This window comes from Centrocercus urophasianus, unplaced genomic scaffold (assembly GCF_019232065.1).
Source record: "Centrocercus urophasianus isolate 14NV4802_14NV808 unplaced genomic scaffold, USGS_Curo_1.0 seq_13, whole genome shotgun sequence".
Classification (NCBI taxonomy): domain Eukaryota; kingdom Metazoa; phylum Chordata; class Aves; order Galliformes; family Phasianidae; genus Centrocercus; species Centrocercus urophasianus.
In genome coordinates, this window is record NW_024884475.1 from 3,194,412 (window position 1) to 3,212,243 (window position 17,832).

Consider the following 17,832-nt stretch of genomic DNA (forward strand, 5'->3'; position numbering starts at 1 on the left):
CCACCCACCTACCTGTGCTGAGGGAGCTACGCTTGAGGCCGGAAGCGGTGACTCCTCAACGGTGAGTAACCTCCTCTCTCATCTCTGTCTTTAACTCTCTCTATAGGACTGCGGGTGGAGGGAAAAGAAAATGTGTTCTAGTGTTTTTGTTTTTCCCCAATTGTTTTTTATCTTTTTATTAACCACTGGGTCACAGAATGAACTGCATGCCTTGTTTTAGTCACCAGTGAAAAATCATTTCCTGCCCATTCTGAATTCCTAATGTCATGTATAAAACAAGGATGATCTTTGTTTGCAGAGGTGATCAATTTACGGGTGGTTAATCCTTCTGACTTGTTTATTTTACATTGTAAAAAGGTATTCTCTTATCACCTTAAACTCAGTTGCAAATTTTCCATTAATTTAATTGCAGTAGTGTTGAGCAATCACTTTGTGATTAAAGATAGATGGTGGTGTTTATATGTTTGTCATCACTTACTATGGATAATGATAATTTCTACAGGACAGGATTTTTATTTTCCGTATTTTCTATTACTGATTTTAATCCAGAATATTTATGAAGCTATCTATTGACAATGGATAAATTACAAGGCCAATTACAAGACCAATCACAAGAGTTGTCTTATAGATAAAATTCATAAGTAAACTGCAAGCAGAAAATCAAACCCAGGAGATCAGTTCTTAATGTTTGAAATTATAAGTCCAAGCTTTTGATTTTTTCATGTGATGTGAACTTGAGATTGATAGGGTTGTTGCTCTCTGGATTTCTTGGTGTTTTTCTTGTGTCACTGCCTATACATTACTATTTTTATTTTAAAGTCTTGTCTTTTTACCTGTTTTTCTTTGCCCCAAGTATTACTGTTTCACTGTTTTAATATCCCTCAGCATTTTAAAAAAGACGAGATGGACTATGAAGATCTTCCTTTCTTGTTCTGCCTCTTGGGTATCTACTCAAGCTGTCAAGATGTCAGACCGCTCATACTAAAGGGCAGAAGAAGGGTCGTATGAAGATTTTGGCCCCTGGGGATACACAAATCTTGCTGTTAATGTTCATTTAATGCTCTTTATCAGCTCCGTGTGGGGCCATGTCATATCACAGTGAAAGGCACTAAAAGGCAGTAATGCATAGTCTATAAATCAGAGAGTGCAATCACAGCCTTTTGCAGCAGAGGTGGTCTTTAGTCTGATTGATGAAATACTTCTATTTTCAGGTGACTAGGTGGCTTTGAGGAATTGGGAATAGGATGCAGAGCCTTCCATCTTCTGGTCACTGACATATATTGGGAATTGGTCACTAGTGATGGATAGGTATTCACTCTGATGACTCACTGATGCTTTTTGCATGAATGCACAGGAGATCCTAGTGAAATTCTAGAAGGGTGAATATCTTGTTAAGCAAGCTGCCGGAATTTCACTAATAACTGTTTCTGCTAGAGAGGAAAAATAAGAGCCACCAATAAATAATTAGCTCTTCTAGCTTTGAATAACATTTGCAAAGAGTTTTATTATTACTGCTTATTCCTTTTAGTAAAAGCAATGAAGTCTCTAAATCTTCCTATGCAAAGCCAAAATCGTGTCTAGAAAATTTAGCTTCCCTGGCAAACTTTGATCTTTTGAGTAGAAAAGAAAAAGCAGGTTAGTCAATTTGTAATGTTTCATTGGGAAATCTTTGTAGGAATTTCAACTGTTAAAGAGGGTTTGAGGTTTGCACTGCTGAGAGGCAAATGCTTTGAGGGAAAATTTAATCAATATCCAAAGCACGTCTTCTGCTGATGAGTTTACAAAATTGGTTTTTTTCTTCATATAATTATTCTTGTTTAATGTAGGAGACTTTGAGTTTTGCGCAGAATTGGCAAAGCATGATGACTAACTGAACAGTGCCCCTAATCTCACTGCAATTATATGAAAGCATATTGGTAGCATAGAGAAATTCTTTTTAAAAGTGGTATAAGGATTGGGAATGGGAGATCAGAATTGGTATCATTCAGTAATTAAGGTGAATTAGAGATACTGTGGGGGATATTATGAAACAGAGATGTCAGTGGATTACTTTAAATCCAAAGAAAATTGCTCTCGGCATTTGTCTTGTAAGATGAGAAAATCAGAAGTTGGCATATTTATCTATAAAGGGGTGTTTGCATAGGCAGTGATATGCAAAATACCGTAAACTATTTTGATAATTAATCTGGAATCTTCCTATACCAAATCTAATACTAAATTTTAGTCATGCAACCCCAGGCTGTGGATTTGCCTGAGTAACCTCACTGGGAGAATAAATAGCTTAATTTTACATTTATTGTGCTAATTGTCCTCTGAAAGTATTTGTTTTAAGTATAAAAATTAAAACATCTAAAGTGCATAGCTTCTTGTATTTTACAACATTGGCTTAAATGTATATTCTGACACTTACAGTGTTTCTTTTAGTCTTATATTATTTACATATACATAAATTAAAATGAATTATAATAAGACAGTTTTCAGATAATTTTGCTTATTGAAAACTTTTGAAAGCAAATATCTGAACAACTTATTTCAATATATGCCATTCTAAATTTGTTAAATCTTATACGTTCTGAAAACCTCAATATACTTCACATTATTTGCTTATAAAGCATTCTTTAAAATTGTGTTGGTTTAGATTGCCATCCACAAGCTGTGTTAGTGACTCCAACACAAACCAGAAATTAGTAAATTTATACCTATGTATTAAGCAGGTCAGCACTGAAATTACAGCCTTGTTTCTCAGTCATACTGGTAGAGATGTGAATAATACTTTAACAATGTAGATCATATATGGGGATCAAACATTTTCTCTGTATGATTAAGATGATTAATTATAATTCCCAAATTTTCTGTATTTTCCAGGCTGATTTCTCTCACAAGCTGAATTAAACCTTTGTGGGTTGGTTCTTACCTTCTTCTTTTTCTGTATAAGAAATGAGGGAGAGCTGTGAAATGCACCATCTGTTTGCAAACGGTGTCAGCTGGCATATAGATGCTCATCACCCTGCCCTCTCTTATTTCACTTTTAGGCAGGTGTAATACCATTGACTCAACAGGAATTTTGATTTAATCTTGTTTAAGCAAAAGAGGTGAAGATGATAGTGCACAAGCATTGTAGGGGACGCTTTGTGTTGATTTCAATTGCAGTGACCTTAGCATGTCTGAATTATCAACAAAGCATTTGAACTGAGTATACAGATTCAGAAGAGAGCAGAGCTACCCTAACACCTCAGACATTTATTCCTGGGACAGTTCAAACTCAACGTCATTAAACGTGATTCTGTTTGATCAAAATCCTTTGAATTTTTATCCATCCCATCTGAGCATATCCAAGCAAGCACACTAATGTACCCTTGATCTGTACAATCATGATGAGTTTCAAACACCATATGCTCCTCCAAGACTCGGGACGTTTTCAAGATGAGGAGAAAGAGATCACTGTAAACAAGCACATTTTGCAAATGATAAAGTGGGAAAGAGATCTTGCAGTAACAAACAGAGCGCTACTCAAGTTTAAAAAAAAAAAAAAAAAAAAAAAAGTAAAAATTTGAGAATGGGATAATAGTGTGAGGAAAATTGAGTATTTTATTATTCGGAAACATTTTTACCTGAATTATGAACAGTTTCTGACTATTTTGTCCATTGTTAAGTGGAGAGAGATTAATCTATCCAAGTGTAAACATCTGTATCTGAGTTGCTCGCTCCAGACTTCCTTTACCATTGATGGAAAACAATAGGCTTTTCTATTCAGATTAGTAACAAGGTGTAGGCAGATGAACAGAACCATGCAGAGAAATGTAGAGTCGGGATTTAGTGTTGGGGTCTTTGAGGAGTGTGTATTCATAGGTAACTGATGTCAACTTTTTATGAACATAGCTGTGGCAGAAAGGAAGCTACCTATTTTTTGCTGGATAGACTTATTTAAACTGTTTTGTGAGAATATTTACATAAATAAAATAGCTTCTGAGGAAGGTTCCAAGCTCATTAGTTTCTTAGGCTGCAGCATTATCATTTCCAACATTTGACAGTTTTGGGGATGAAAAGGAAAATAATCTCAAAACTGTTCATTATGTTTAAATTCTTGAACACTTGAGTCAGAATTCAAATACAGTTTTTCAGAAATGCTGAGCACCCAGGCGTAGGTTCACTATATTGTCTTTAGGATTCTAGTGCAATTTAATATGTTTAGGTATAATCAAAGAGGAGAGGTACTTACACAAAATGAGCTCATTAAAGATCTCATGTATTTCCTGGCTTTTGGTCTTCTCCACCAAGTACAGATGGAAACTGAAATGCTTTGGTCCAACACACGAAGCTACATAGGATGAGCACAGGATAAGAATTCATTTATAGAAATAGACCTTGCATAGGTCTCTAAACACATTGTCTGAACTTTTTATAAGCAGACCTGCTTTTCATGCCTACATTATTAGAAAAAATGATTAATTGTAGACATCTGAAAAACTGCTACTGAGTATTCTACTGCCATGAACAGTTCTTGGATCCTGATAAATATTAAAAGATTCAGTCACAGTTTTTGATATCAAGTAAGTACAGACAACTAATGAATGATAACTGTTTGGAGTATGGATCACTGAGGTTATAACTAGTTCTGAATTGCAGTTCAAGCAAAATGCTATATAAAACACTGACTCTCAAAAGAAAACATAGGCAAAGTAAATTAGAATTTCCTAAGATAACATGAATATTTCCAGAAGAAATTGGTATTGTACTTGGTACAATAATTGTTAGAAATTGGTAGTTGTACTACAAACAACTTGAATGGCCTATTAAACGTATGTCAATAACTAATGATATTTTTTTCCTCAGTTTTACAGTTAATCATTTTTTTTTTCCTTTGGATAAAAGACATCTGATAGCAGTGAAACTGATCATCAGCATCATCTAAACTACTTTTGTATCTATGTTTACATGAATACAGAGGAGAAGACAAAGGCAAACTATTGTTGTCTAACACAGTACTGTAAGAGAAAGATACAGAAGAGCCAGACTTCTGATGGGTGCATGGGTGACAGGACAAGAGGCAATGGAAATAAGTTTGAATGTGGGAGATTCCAGTTAGATGTAGTGAAAAACATTTTACCATGAGGATAGTCAAATTCAAGCCAGGGGGAGGGGTGGTTGGTCTAGATTGGCTGAAGATTGTCTGTGTTTGGAGATACTAAAATGTCCAGAACAGCACAATTAAATATTCATCGTGTCTAAAGGATTAAGTTAATCACAGTCAAAAACGAAAATGAATAGGTAGGAAAATGGGAGCATAATTTCATTTTTCTGTGTACCCACATATCCCTTTTTATCCCCACTGCAACCACTTTGCAAATAATGACTTTTTGCTTGTTAGAGAAATTCAAATAGACTCACAATAGCTGAGCATCTAGGAAAATCCTGATGCATAGTCTCAAGCCACTGATGGAAATACAGCTTCAGGCATTGCGTAGTAATGCTGAAAAATAGCAGATGTCTCCCACCATAGGGATGAGTGCATCTGAATAGTGAATAGGCAATTCTTGCATTGGCTGTCAGTAATAATATTATGTTTATGCATGCAAAATGCTACAGAAGCATAAGACACAAGTATTATGAATATAATCTTTTTTAATATATATGTTTATCTTAAATATATGGTGCTGTTTTTACTATTAGGCAAAGTTGGGAGGAAAATCTTATTTTGCATAAGAGGTTAACCTGGGAAAATATTACTTCTGACTCACCCTCCCGATTCATAATTGCTTAATGTAAACTTTTTTGCAATAGAGGGAGTTAATTGACTTTTAGTTTGTAGTAACAAACATGCTTCAAAAAGGAGAAGCAGGGAATGCATCCAGAATTCAGGAGTCGGATAACTTTAATGGCTTGACAATGCATAAATTATCCACTAACGCCTTACAAATCAAGTTCTAGCCAAGAATAGTCAAAGAGTCCCACGTTCTTTTCCAATATGGAATCATGGATCTAAGTAAGAGAATACTGTAAAGATCACCAAGTACAACCATCATCCTGACCTACTGAGTCCCATGACTAAATCATGTCCCTCAGTGCCACATCCACACATCTTAAATATCTCAAGGGATGGGGAGCCCTAGGCAGCCCGTTCCAACACTTAATCACCCTCTTCTTGAAGAAAGTCTTCCTAATGTCCAAGATGAACTTCCTCTCGTGCAACATATTAAAGAGAAGTTGCTCTTTGCAATTTATACCAATTAAACAGACTAAACTTTATTCATCAATACTTATGAATATTATTTTTTGCACTCATATGTTTCAAGGTCAGTGTGGGCCATTGTTATCATTAAGCTGCCTAAGTGACAGATGGGCTCCCTGAAATCATGTAATTTAAAAATCTCCAAAAGTTATGATAAACTTAAGTAGACATATTAAGCAAAAACTTCCAATATTGATTTCACAATTTCTACTGATAGAATCATTATCCTTCATGATTTTGTGGTTAATTAGTATCACTACTAAATTTTTTCAGCTAATTAATATCTAAAATAGCATGCTTTACCTTCCAGCCATTAGGTTCTGTTATGTCTTTGTCTAATCTGAAGGGAGCATATAAACAGGAGGGGGAATGGCTGTTTACAAGGGTGGATGATGACAGGACAAGGGGAAATGATTTTAAACTGAGACAGGGGAGGTTAATGTTGGATATTAGGAGGAAGTTTTTCACACAGAGGGTGGTGAAGCACTGGAACAGGTTGCCCAAGGAGGCTGTGGATGCCCCATCCCTGGAGGCATTCAAGGCCAGGCTGGATGTGGCTCTGGGCAGCCTGGTCTGCTGGTTGGTGACCCTGCACATAGCAGGAGGTTGGAACTGGATGAGCATTGTGGTCCTTTTCAACCCAGGCCATTCTGTGATTCTATGATATGATATGAATCTGTTAAACCTGGAATATTGTCACTTATTTGTTACCATCTACTTGCTGACTTGTATCAATTCATTTTCAGTCATTTTCTTATTAGTGGAATGTTTTCTCCAGTTCCTCAGTGTTCTTCTTGCATTGAGGTATTCAGCATTTGGGGACATGTGATGATCATTGAATATGATCATTGAATATGATTATTTAATCTATTTCATCAGTTTCCTTCTTTTTATTTAATCAAGGTTCATATTAATCCTTTTCCACAGCATTGCTTGGAAAGGGCTATTTACCTAAGTATCTATAGTGATTGATGAGATGTTGGCTTGCTTCTGTCTAGAAAAGTGTTTCTTATCCTATAAGTAGGTATTACATATTAGAAAATCAGCCAAACTGAGAACTACATTTCTGGTTTTTACCAGCTTATCAGATAATTGTCCTCTTTATGACTTATCACATTTCCAGCTGTTAACTATAAGTCCTATCATGTACAAATGACTTTTTTTTTTCCAGGATGTTTTTTTTCAGCTTTTTTTTTTTTTTCCCCCAGAATAATGTAAAGCTGAAAACTGGTTTCTCCAAGAGCCCACTGAAAAGTCGTAGTGTAACGATGACATCACTGCCTATACATACTTCTGAAAATTTAGTTATTAGAGAATTTAAGAATCATTCTCTGTGTAATTTTGAATCAACTGTGTTTTTAATCAAACTGTCATGTTGTACCAATTGTTCTCTATTCAAAGGGCTACAGTTATACCAACAGCATTTTTTCAAGCAAACCTAAGTTTAATCACGTCAAAATATGATGTAGGTTGCTTTGAAAATATTTTTATGGACAAAACCATTTGGTTATAGTTAATTGCTTTTCACTCCCCCTTTATTTATAGAATCATAGAATCACCAAGGTTGCAAAAGACCTCTAAGATCATCCAGTCCAACCATCCACCTATCACTGAATGTGTTGTAGAATTTGCATTATTTTATATGAGAATGCTCTCAGCTGAGCTGGCCTATAATTTCAGAGGTCATTTTGTTTCCCCAGATGAAATATTTCCAGACTAAAAACTATGTACAATTCTTTTCCTGCTTCCTAAAGTTCATAAAAACTACCAATAATGATCGATAACATTCTTCAATTAGCTCACTTAAAACTTTCTTACTACTATACTACTTTCTTACTCTCTGGAAGTCTCTTTTCTCTTGTTTTTTGCAGTATGTTTTCAATTCTAAATGTGAGGATAAATTTTCTCCTTCTTTTTTTTTTTTTTTTTTTAATAATTTTATTTTTAAAAATTTGTAAAAATTTTATCCTTTTTTTTTTTTTTTTTTTTTTCCTAAGTGGATTTGTAAGCAGATCTAACACTATCACTTTGTGATGCCAGTAGAGAACTAGCTTTCATTATATTCATCCCTAACCATTGCTAGGTGGTGAAGTTTGCCTTTTTTACTGGGCAGCTTATGCACTGCTTAAACTGATGTAAAACAGCAGTGTATTAAGATCTGAATGTTAATTGGAGTGATGATGTTCATTCAGTTAAATTCTTCTTTACTGAGCCAGAATACAAACATGGAGCTGGAGGCAATACAAAAATCACTAGAAGTGCTTAGGCAGCTAAACTGAATATATGGGATGGTTACCAGAAAATTTTGGAGATCAGTCATATCAGAATACACTTCTGGGATTTTTATGTCTCTTTTCTGTTTCCAAAACTTGAAAGCAATGCAATACAAATCAACATTAAGGACAAGGTATAAGTACCTGTGTGTTAAAATTAGATTAATAATGGTGAAAATAGGGTGCTCTTATGTGTTATAACAGAAGATTGGAACTAAAGGTAATTAAAACAGCATAAGAATATGTAAAAGACATCATTACAGTCCTCAACTGATCTTGCAGAATTACATATGCTCCTGCACAATCTTACCAATAAGCTCCATAAAATTATTAATGTGCTTAAAGATGTAGATTGCAATCTATGTATGGATTTCAGCATCTTATTTATGTGCTTCCTCATTTCAGCTTGCTTTTTTCCATCGTTCTGTCCCTTAGCATATGCTAAGGAACATTTCAAACAGCTACCAGAACTTTTTTTTCACAAAGAAACCATGGAAAATGTAAGACTATTAGAAATCTTCAATAAATGGAATTAATGGGAATGTACATTATAGACTTGATCCAGTCAGTTTACCCACACTGATTACAAAGTAAATACTACTTGGTGGCATCACTTTACATCCAGAATCAATCCACTGGTGTTTCAAAAAGAGTCATTTAATAGTGAATAATGTTTAACTGTAGATCTCAGCAGTAAATTAGAATATCCTAATTTAATAGAGTATGATCTGTTATTTGGCAACAAACATAGATTGCCTTATAAATCATGCAATAGTGTGGTTATAGAATAACACTATACTGAATTGTATTTAATTGCTGCCTATTGAACAGTCATGTTTCTGCCATATAATATAATTTTCCGTCTTTTAACTTAGTTTCTTTCACTAACAGAAAATGCAAATTAGTTCTGAAGAAAAATACTTACTGTGGACAGGTAATTAACTATGTATTTTAGGAAATGGCGCCAACTACGTGACAATCATCAAAATGCTTTTCTGTTTTGCACCTCTCTGTATACAACTGTTTATGTATTTAATGAATTATATTGAATATAGGCCACAGCTGAGAAATTCAAAATAATAGGTAAGTCTATAGGTGAATGTGCTTCCTGGTGCAGGCTTCTTATAATGTCTATTCTTATTTCACATCAGTCAGCGATACTTTTCAGAAAGAGGATTCTCCTGCATTTATATTCTGAACTCTCTTCTTCTGTTAATGATCCAGTGTGTTTGAGATGAATTACATTGGTGTTTTTTTAATTGCCTTATGAGTATTTGTCACAATTACCTTGTTTTAAATTCATGTTAAGTAATTGTATGGTCCCAAAAGATAGAATGGGAAAAGTTTGGAGGGAGTACAAGCTTTTCATTCCAGTTAAAAACACCTAAGAACTTTTTGTGGGGTGGAATTAAAGAGCTAGAATAGCACAGGATCCTTAACAGTTGCTAAATACTAGGAGAAACTTATAAAACTTTAAGCCAACTTCCATGATAGAAATGAAAAGCTTCATCACAAAAAGTAAATACCAATTTTTTTGCATTTTGAGACAGAGATAATTGAACATCCTAAATAGTAGACTTGTTTGCTGTGCTGCTTAAGTCCGTATATTTTAGCACCTAATGACTTAAGGATGCCTAGCTGGATTTGGCAAGCACCTAGTTTGTATTTTGGAACACTGAAATACTGCTTTGGAAGCCCCACTTTCCGCTTTAATTCTTTTGAAATATTTGGCCAGGGACAGGTACTTGATCTCAGTATATGGAAGCTTTTGATTCGAAAGTCCCAATGGTTTGAAGTTTAACAACTTCCTGAGACCTCCTACATCCAGAGTATCCATACATGTGAGGCAGATTTGAGCATAAGAGGAACATGGGGGTGTATGTACAAAGTTAGTTTGCTTATCACAAAGTACTATTACTTGTGAACATGAGTGGTAAATATTACAGTTATGAAACCAAAAAATATGCGGTTAAATGTTTCAATTTTTTAATTCTTTAGGAGTTTTTGCATCTTTTTTTCTCTTTTCACTTGGGATTCTCTAACAAGCTCAGCACTGGCCTCACGTTACTCCTGTAGATATCACTGTGAATGTTATCCTGAGATTCATAGGAATAATTAGGGAAAAAAAAAATCACTTGGGAAAATGTCTGCTGACCTATTTTGTTGTTTCTGACAAAAATAAAATTGTAAATTTGTAAAGGCTTAAGTGAGAAGTTTTGTTTTTTGGTTGTTTTTGTTTTTGTTTTGAGAGAGAGGGAGAAAAAAAAGGGAACTGAATCTTGACCCATATAAAAAGAATCAGGAAAATCAGCCAGCACAAGGTTTCCCTCTGAATTACTAAAAACGTTCATGTGAAGTACCACAGTCTTCCCCTAATATGGTGCATATTGCTTCTGGTGCTTGTTACTGCAAGCCTGTTTATTAATCCTCAAAGGACTCATTATATCTTTAGTGGGATCTCAGAGCATCTAGACTTTAACAAAGGAGTGATCCAGCGATCCAGACACAGAGTAACCCTGCTGTATTTCATTTTGTTTTCTCTTCATAGCTGGACAGTGCCACTTCACTCATCCAGGCAGCTAAAAATCTGATGAACGCTGTGGTCCTTACAGTGAAGGCATCATATGTAGCTTCTACTAAGTATCAGAAGGTCTATGGTACAGCTGCAGTGAACTCCCCAGTTGTATCTTGGAAGATGAAGGCACCTGAGAAGAAACCTCTAGTAAAGAGAGAAAAACCAGAAGAATATCAGACAAGAGTGAGAAGAGGGTCTCAGAAGAAACATATTTCCCCTGTACAGGCCTTAAGTGAATTTAAAGCTATGGATTCATTCTAAAGCACTAAGCTTTACCAGCAGGGTTTTATATTCTTTTTGTATGCATACCTGCCGACTTGTATGCGTCTGGCTTGGGGTGGGGGGGAAACAGTGTCAATTTGCATGCAACCTGAGCCTCTATTGAAGTAACTACTTTCTGCAATGCCAAAATTTAAGGGCATTCTCTTCCAATGTTCAGTGGACTTGGTCCAAGCTTACTTTTTAAACTAAACTATTGCATTAAATTGGCCAAAGAATTTGCTTCACAGGAGTATTTGCTTGGGTTAAATAACAAATTCAAGATTAAACCCAGAAATTTTTATGCATGCAAGAAACATTAGGTTGGCAGGTATATTAAATGAAATAAAAAAAAAAAAAAAAAAAAAGGAATTGTAATGGTAGACCATAAAGCTTGTATTGCTTCTGTTCCAGTGCAAAAATGTACTAGCCAATATGCTTAAATGTGTGGCCCAATAATTAAATGATATAACTTTTAAGTCATTTTCATTATAGTATGTGAATTTTTAAAACAGATACAAACAAATTCATCTTAAAATTGCTTCTTTTAAACAATATTTTGTTCTTTATATTCTAGTAGTGTTATGATTGCTCACGTTTCAATTTTTCCCATTAATATGAACAGAGGTTTACTTTTGCCAATTGAATTCCTTATGGTGGAGTATGAAGCACAATATGGTGATTGACATTGCCTTTTATATTATGATTATGATGATGATTATTATTATTATATTAGTAATAGAAGACCTGATGGTGGAATGTTTAGAGACACGGAAATTGACAATGTGAGAATTTAGAGGCAAATATGTAGGTGTAGCTTGGATTACAGGTATCTGACATACCATTGTAACCACTAACTCAATAAACTCATTTAACCTTGGAATCCTCAATTTGTATCGCTTGTCTATTTTAATGCAAAGATGCACAGATGCCTTCTGCAACACAGTTGAGGTAGGCCAATTAATTTTGCCTTGTGTTTCCTTTTATTTTTTCATGAAGAAAAAGCAACATTACACTTTTTTTTTTTTTTTTTTCTATTACCAAATATGAGCAATGGGTCAAAATCATAGTTTAAATCGTCAACAAAAACTCTTATGTCAAGTGGGTGATGAAATTTTGTTTGATTGCATCACTTCAAAAACACCATGAAGATGGTTCAATTTAATAACTCAGTAAGCTTGACATCTCAGAACCTTGGAAATCATCATTATTCCACACTGTGTAGATCTGTATAAAGGCTACTACAAAATGAAATGCAACATATGCTTTTACTCTCTTTTTGTTGGCTCAACAGATTGCATTATATATATATATATATAAAATTATAATTATATTATAATTGTAGTATATAATTATTATATTAATATATAATTATAATATTATTAATTTATATGTATATATTAAAAGAACCTTCATGACACCATAAGGGATTTGAAAAAGTGTAAGAAAATGGGATATACCATAAGTGACTATGTATCCCTTGAAGTGCTTTTGAGATAGTGTTTACATGCTTTCGTCACATATATTCATCATTCCTCAGAACAGAATGTACAGAATTTTATTCTCCAATACAGTCTGTATAAAGAAATATATTCTCAGATGCTTCCTAGTTAAATTATGATTTTTCCTTTTTTCAGTTGTTCTGTAAAATAAAAAGGCTCCCCAATAAAAACCGAAGACTGTACATATGATTAAAATACAGTCAAAGACATGGGTAAGTCCTTAAAGAGCTTTCCCCACGGTGCACTGTGGTCTGACATGGATTGGAGGAACTTGTGATATCAATAAATTACCTAAAAATAATTGGAATACTAACACAGGAAATTGCAGAGACAAAAGATGGATCTCAAATTTATAGGAAAAAAAAACAAAAAAAAAACAAAAAAAAAACAAATAGCAGACAAACAAAAATGTCACAGTCAAGGATGGCACAATTGGCCACAATGACAAACTCATTGCCAGTCACTCAGGCAGAATATTGGCTGTGTCTGCAAAATGCTAAGGAAAATTAGATTTTGTGAAGGTAAAATCCATAATGATTCTGGGCAACTTAGTTCACTTGAATTAAAGCCCTACTTTAAGACGAATTATTTGTCTTTGGATGGGGCTCATCTCTTCTCAAAATTTCATTGTGGTAACATGTTAACATTTACCATTGAGAAATGAAGAGTGATGCACGTGAAAGCATAAATAAATAGATAAAGCACCCAGAACATATCAGTTCAGTGGTTGACTCAGTAAAGTCAATGGAATGAAAAGATCCATAAAGAAACAGAAAGAACACATTACTAGTTGATACTACACGCAAGATACTCACCTATATATACTTCAAGCAGTTTTTATCTATTCATCTCAAAGAAGTGTTATAACATGGAAACATACATGACAACATGAATACCTGGAATTAGTTTAATGCAAGGAGAGACTGAGTAAGGTAAAAATCTCTGGTTACTTCGGGGCAGTAAATAGGCTAAAAGATGAATAAATAAATTACAAGAATTAGTGATGACAAAATGAATTATCAAACAGCAAGTAATTAATTCATTCAATAAGTAAATTTAGAGTTCATTGTTACAATGACACACTTGTCACAATGATAACAACTCCATTCACTGCACTAACTAGGAGTTCATCCTATGGTTTCCACCTTGAATTCTTGCATGTCTTCAATATCGCACAGAATTACAGAATGGCCAGGGTTGGAAGGGACCTCAGGGATCATGAATCTCCAACCTCCCCTGCCACATGCAGGGCCACCATCCTCCGTGTTTAATACCAGACCAGGCTGCCCAGGGCCCCATCCAACCTGGCCTTGAACACCTCCAGGGACGGGGCATCCACAGCCTCTCTGGGCAGCTGTTCCAGCACCTCACCACTCTCATAGAAAAGAATTTCCCCCTGACATCCAACTTAAATCTTCCCTCCCTCAACTTAAAACCATTTCCTGGTGTCCTGCTGTTATCTACCCTTTCAAAGAGTTGATTCCCTTCCTGTTTGTAGTCACCCTTTAGGTACTGAAAGGCTGCAATGAGGTCACCCCGCAGCCTTCTTTTCTCCAGGCTGAGCAAGCCCAGTTCCCTCAGCCTGTCTTCGTAATATCTTCGACATGAAACATAGGAGTAAACTAATGGATGAAGATTTTGGAAATGTTCAGTACAGTCAGTCCTCCACTAGCATAAGGGAACCTGTATCACTAGAATGGTGATGTAATGGTGAACTGTAATGAAAAACTGTGCTGGACCTTGGATCAGGAAGCGTGTTTCATTTGACAGTCACCTTGGTTCACAGACTAAATGTAAACAATCCGTACATACTCTTGAAGACATAGAACCTTTAAAATGTTACCTTCTGACTGTATTTCTAGTGCAAGAGAAGCAGTTCTATTCCTGTCTCTAGCATGTACAATTGTAATTTTTGTAAACACCTACTTCAGTTATTTTTAAATATTTACTTCTAGCAGATACATGTACACAGAATGACTGGTTTGAAGATCAACGTGGCTGTCAGCCTGGAATCCCTGAACTAGAGGCAGTTTTCATCCTAGCACAGTCTTCCATGTCACTTTCATATTATTCAAATGCCAGTAATTTCTCTATGAAAAACAACCCAAATTACAAGTGACTTACATGTTTATCCAAGGAATGGCTGTATCTATTGGTATGAAGCCATGAGATGTCTAGAGAAAGGAGTTTGGCCCTAACCCTACTTCCCACCCAAGCAAGACACGGAAGAAGGTCTAGTAAAATATTTCATTTTTATAAATTAATTCTTCAGGAGGAACAGCAGCCAATTTCTGAATTAAGACGTCAGAATACAGAAAGCCTGAAAACTTTTACTTAACTTTCAGAATAATTTTCCTAGGATTACTTTTCCTCGTTGGTTTATTTATTGAATTAAGAATTTGAAAGTGAGAAGAAGAGTTAAAACAGCTAAGTATATAATTTACATCAAGGAGCTATTGAACAAAGCATGGTAATACAAAGGAGTGGAAGTTTTGGATGGGGCAAAGAAATGAAACCTGAGCCTAGTAAAATAAGTCAGTACATTACTCATATATAGCATTTCTTATCCTTAATTCCCAGTGATCTTTAAATTTATACATGAACTTATGTGCTTGGCTGCATATAAATGGCAGTATTCATACACTTAAAGTTGAACAAATACTTTGATAATAAGGAAGTAGAGGATAAAGCTCAGTGCAGGTTCACTATCATTGCATATTTTTTTCCTACTCTGTGTAGAAGAATGTGAAATGCCAATCAATGTTTCAGTTCTTTTGCATTTTAAAAAGAGGTGGACCAAAGAGTGGAAACACAGTGCTGGAAATAAAACCACACAGGCAAAATACTGGTTAGCTGTTTTTATATCCATCACACTATTTTACATCTCCACGTGAAAGCTGGCCAAAACAAGTTTCCTTCCTCTCTATAAAATTTGCATTTAATAAATAAGATGTATATTTATAGGCTCAAAATGAGTCTGCATATAAAATTTTATATTTGAATGAGATTGTCGAGGAAAAAAAACAGAAGTGCACTGCTGACTTTTTTTCAAACCAGTCATCCAATCTAAAACAATTATTATAACTGAAATAAGGCAATGTAATGTAGCCCATTTCACTCTATTTTAATTATGCCTTCAAACAATCTTTGTTGTTCAACTACGTTTGCAAGGCAGAGAAAGAAAATATATATAGGAAAAAGGCAGGAGGTTGGAAGAGAGAAAGGGAAGATTTTTATTAGATCTTCATCAATAGTTTGTCCAGAAAAGGAGTCATAGCTGAAGCTGTCTCAAAGAAAGGATAGAGTTAAATATGTCATCTTATAATGGAAGAAGTTAACTTCAGGTGAACCTACTGACCTTGATGCTAATTTACAACTACAGAGATCATAATAGTTTCAAGGATTTTTCTGTTTTCTCACTGAATGACCACGTGCATCCTCAGGCAAGAGTTCACACATTTCTCCTGTTTTCAATATTTTTCTCTTCATGGCTCAGTTAACACCAAATTACGGAAAACTTGACAGCTTGATAAAAGCTGTGGGAGGTAGGAATTTTGTATTTTCCTGCTCTAGTTAGAGTTTTAAAGTAATAAATATTTAATTACTTGAGAAATAGTTCTTCCTTTTGTTAATGTCTGGTGGAGTGTCATGGGTGAATAGCTACTATTAATATAGGGATACCAGCTTCTCTGGGTAAAATTTCAAAGGTCTGGTGGTGGTTGGTAATTCCTGTGTAATAATAGAGAACAAGCAGAATGTGAAATTTTTATACCTACCTGCTTTGTCCCTTGCTAATTAAATACAAGGAAGAAAGAAAAATAAAGCAGTGTTTCCAAAGCCTCCTGTAATATTCCGAGTTAACTAGTTTGCTAGAAGGATGTATTTGATCCAGTTTTTTTTGTTTGTTTGTTTGTTTCTGAAAATGTAGAAATTATTAAAGAATTATTCTTTGGCCTGCATTTCCAGCAGGTTGTATTAAGTTGTCTTAATGGTTCCATCTCCCCACTGAACCATAAATCTGGATTCTAAAATGAATATAATTTCAAAAAAGAAAAGAAAAAAAAGAACCCTTTTAATTTGTCTTAAGCTATTTGATGATTTTTCATTAATTATGTGTATGTATTTGTGTATACTTTGTGTGAGTGCATGTATACACATGGGAGCATTCAGGACACAAGTATATTTAGGTGGCCAAAATTCTAGCAGGTAGCAAACTACTCCCCAAAAAGCAGTTTGCTTTTATTTAGCTGGAATATCTTTAAGGTTCACAAGACCTTCTGTGTGAGCTGTACTGACTTTGTAAGATCTCTGAAGACCTTGATGACCATATGTATGGATTTGTTTCAAATGCCTCCTTTTTATTTCCATGGAAACTAAAATCAATGCAAAGAACACAATAACACTGTTTGATAGAGCAAATTCTCAGATGCAAAGCACTGTTTTTCAACATAGTCATTACCATTAGCTAGGCATTTTCAACAGTGATGAGCAGGAGCCTGCATGTCACACTCATAAACATCTGCACCAGCAGAGGTGACTCACACAGCCACTGTCACCACTTCTGAAATGCACCACCCACCACCTCACTGTGCTCACATCCACTATTTGGTCTCCATAAACATTCAGTAAGCATTAATGAATGTCAGTGGGTACCATTTTTTTTCTGCATGGAGGAATACAATTCCACACCTTTGCTCTATATGCACTTCACTGTCATTTTGTCAGACTGCCTCTTTGCTGCCACCTATAACACAGCAACAGAATGTAATAGAATGTTTGTGAGAAGGTTCAAACTCTATTGCCATACCATCAACATCCACCTCTCATTTTGTGTGCCCACAAAACAGTCTAGGAGCCATTACTTCTGGAGCAGCTCATATAGAATCAAAGAACAGCTCAAGGTTGAATGTGACCTTGAAAGATTATCAGGTTCAACCTTTTGTGACAGAAAGGAGCTGAGATGAGATCATCTAGAACCCTATTCACTCACACCTT

At 35.0% G+C, this 17,832-nt stretch overlaps 1 protein-coding gene across 2 annotated transcripts in view; it reads left to right on the top strand.

Moving 5' to 3' along the window:
- Window positions 1-12,218, top strand: part of CTNNA2 (catenin alpha 2) — a 396,255-nt gene extending 384,037 nt beyond the window's left edge. For both annotated transcript variants that reach the window (XM_042812772.1, XM_042812773.1), the window contains one exon: window positions 11,051-12,218. In XM_042812772.1, coding sequence (XP_042668706.1) covers window positions 11,051-11,338 — 288 coding nt within the window. In that variant the 3' untranslated portion in view covers window positions 11,339-12,218. The remainder of the gene's footprint in view (window positions 1-11,050) is intronic.
- Window positions 12,219-17,832: the final 5,614 nt, after the last annotated feature.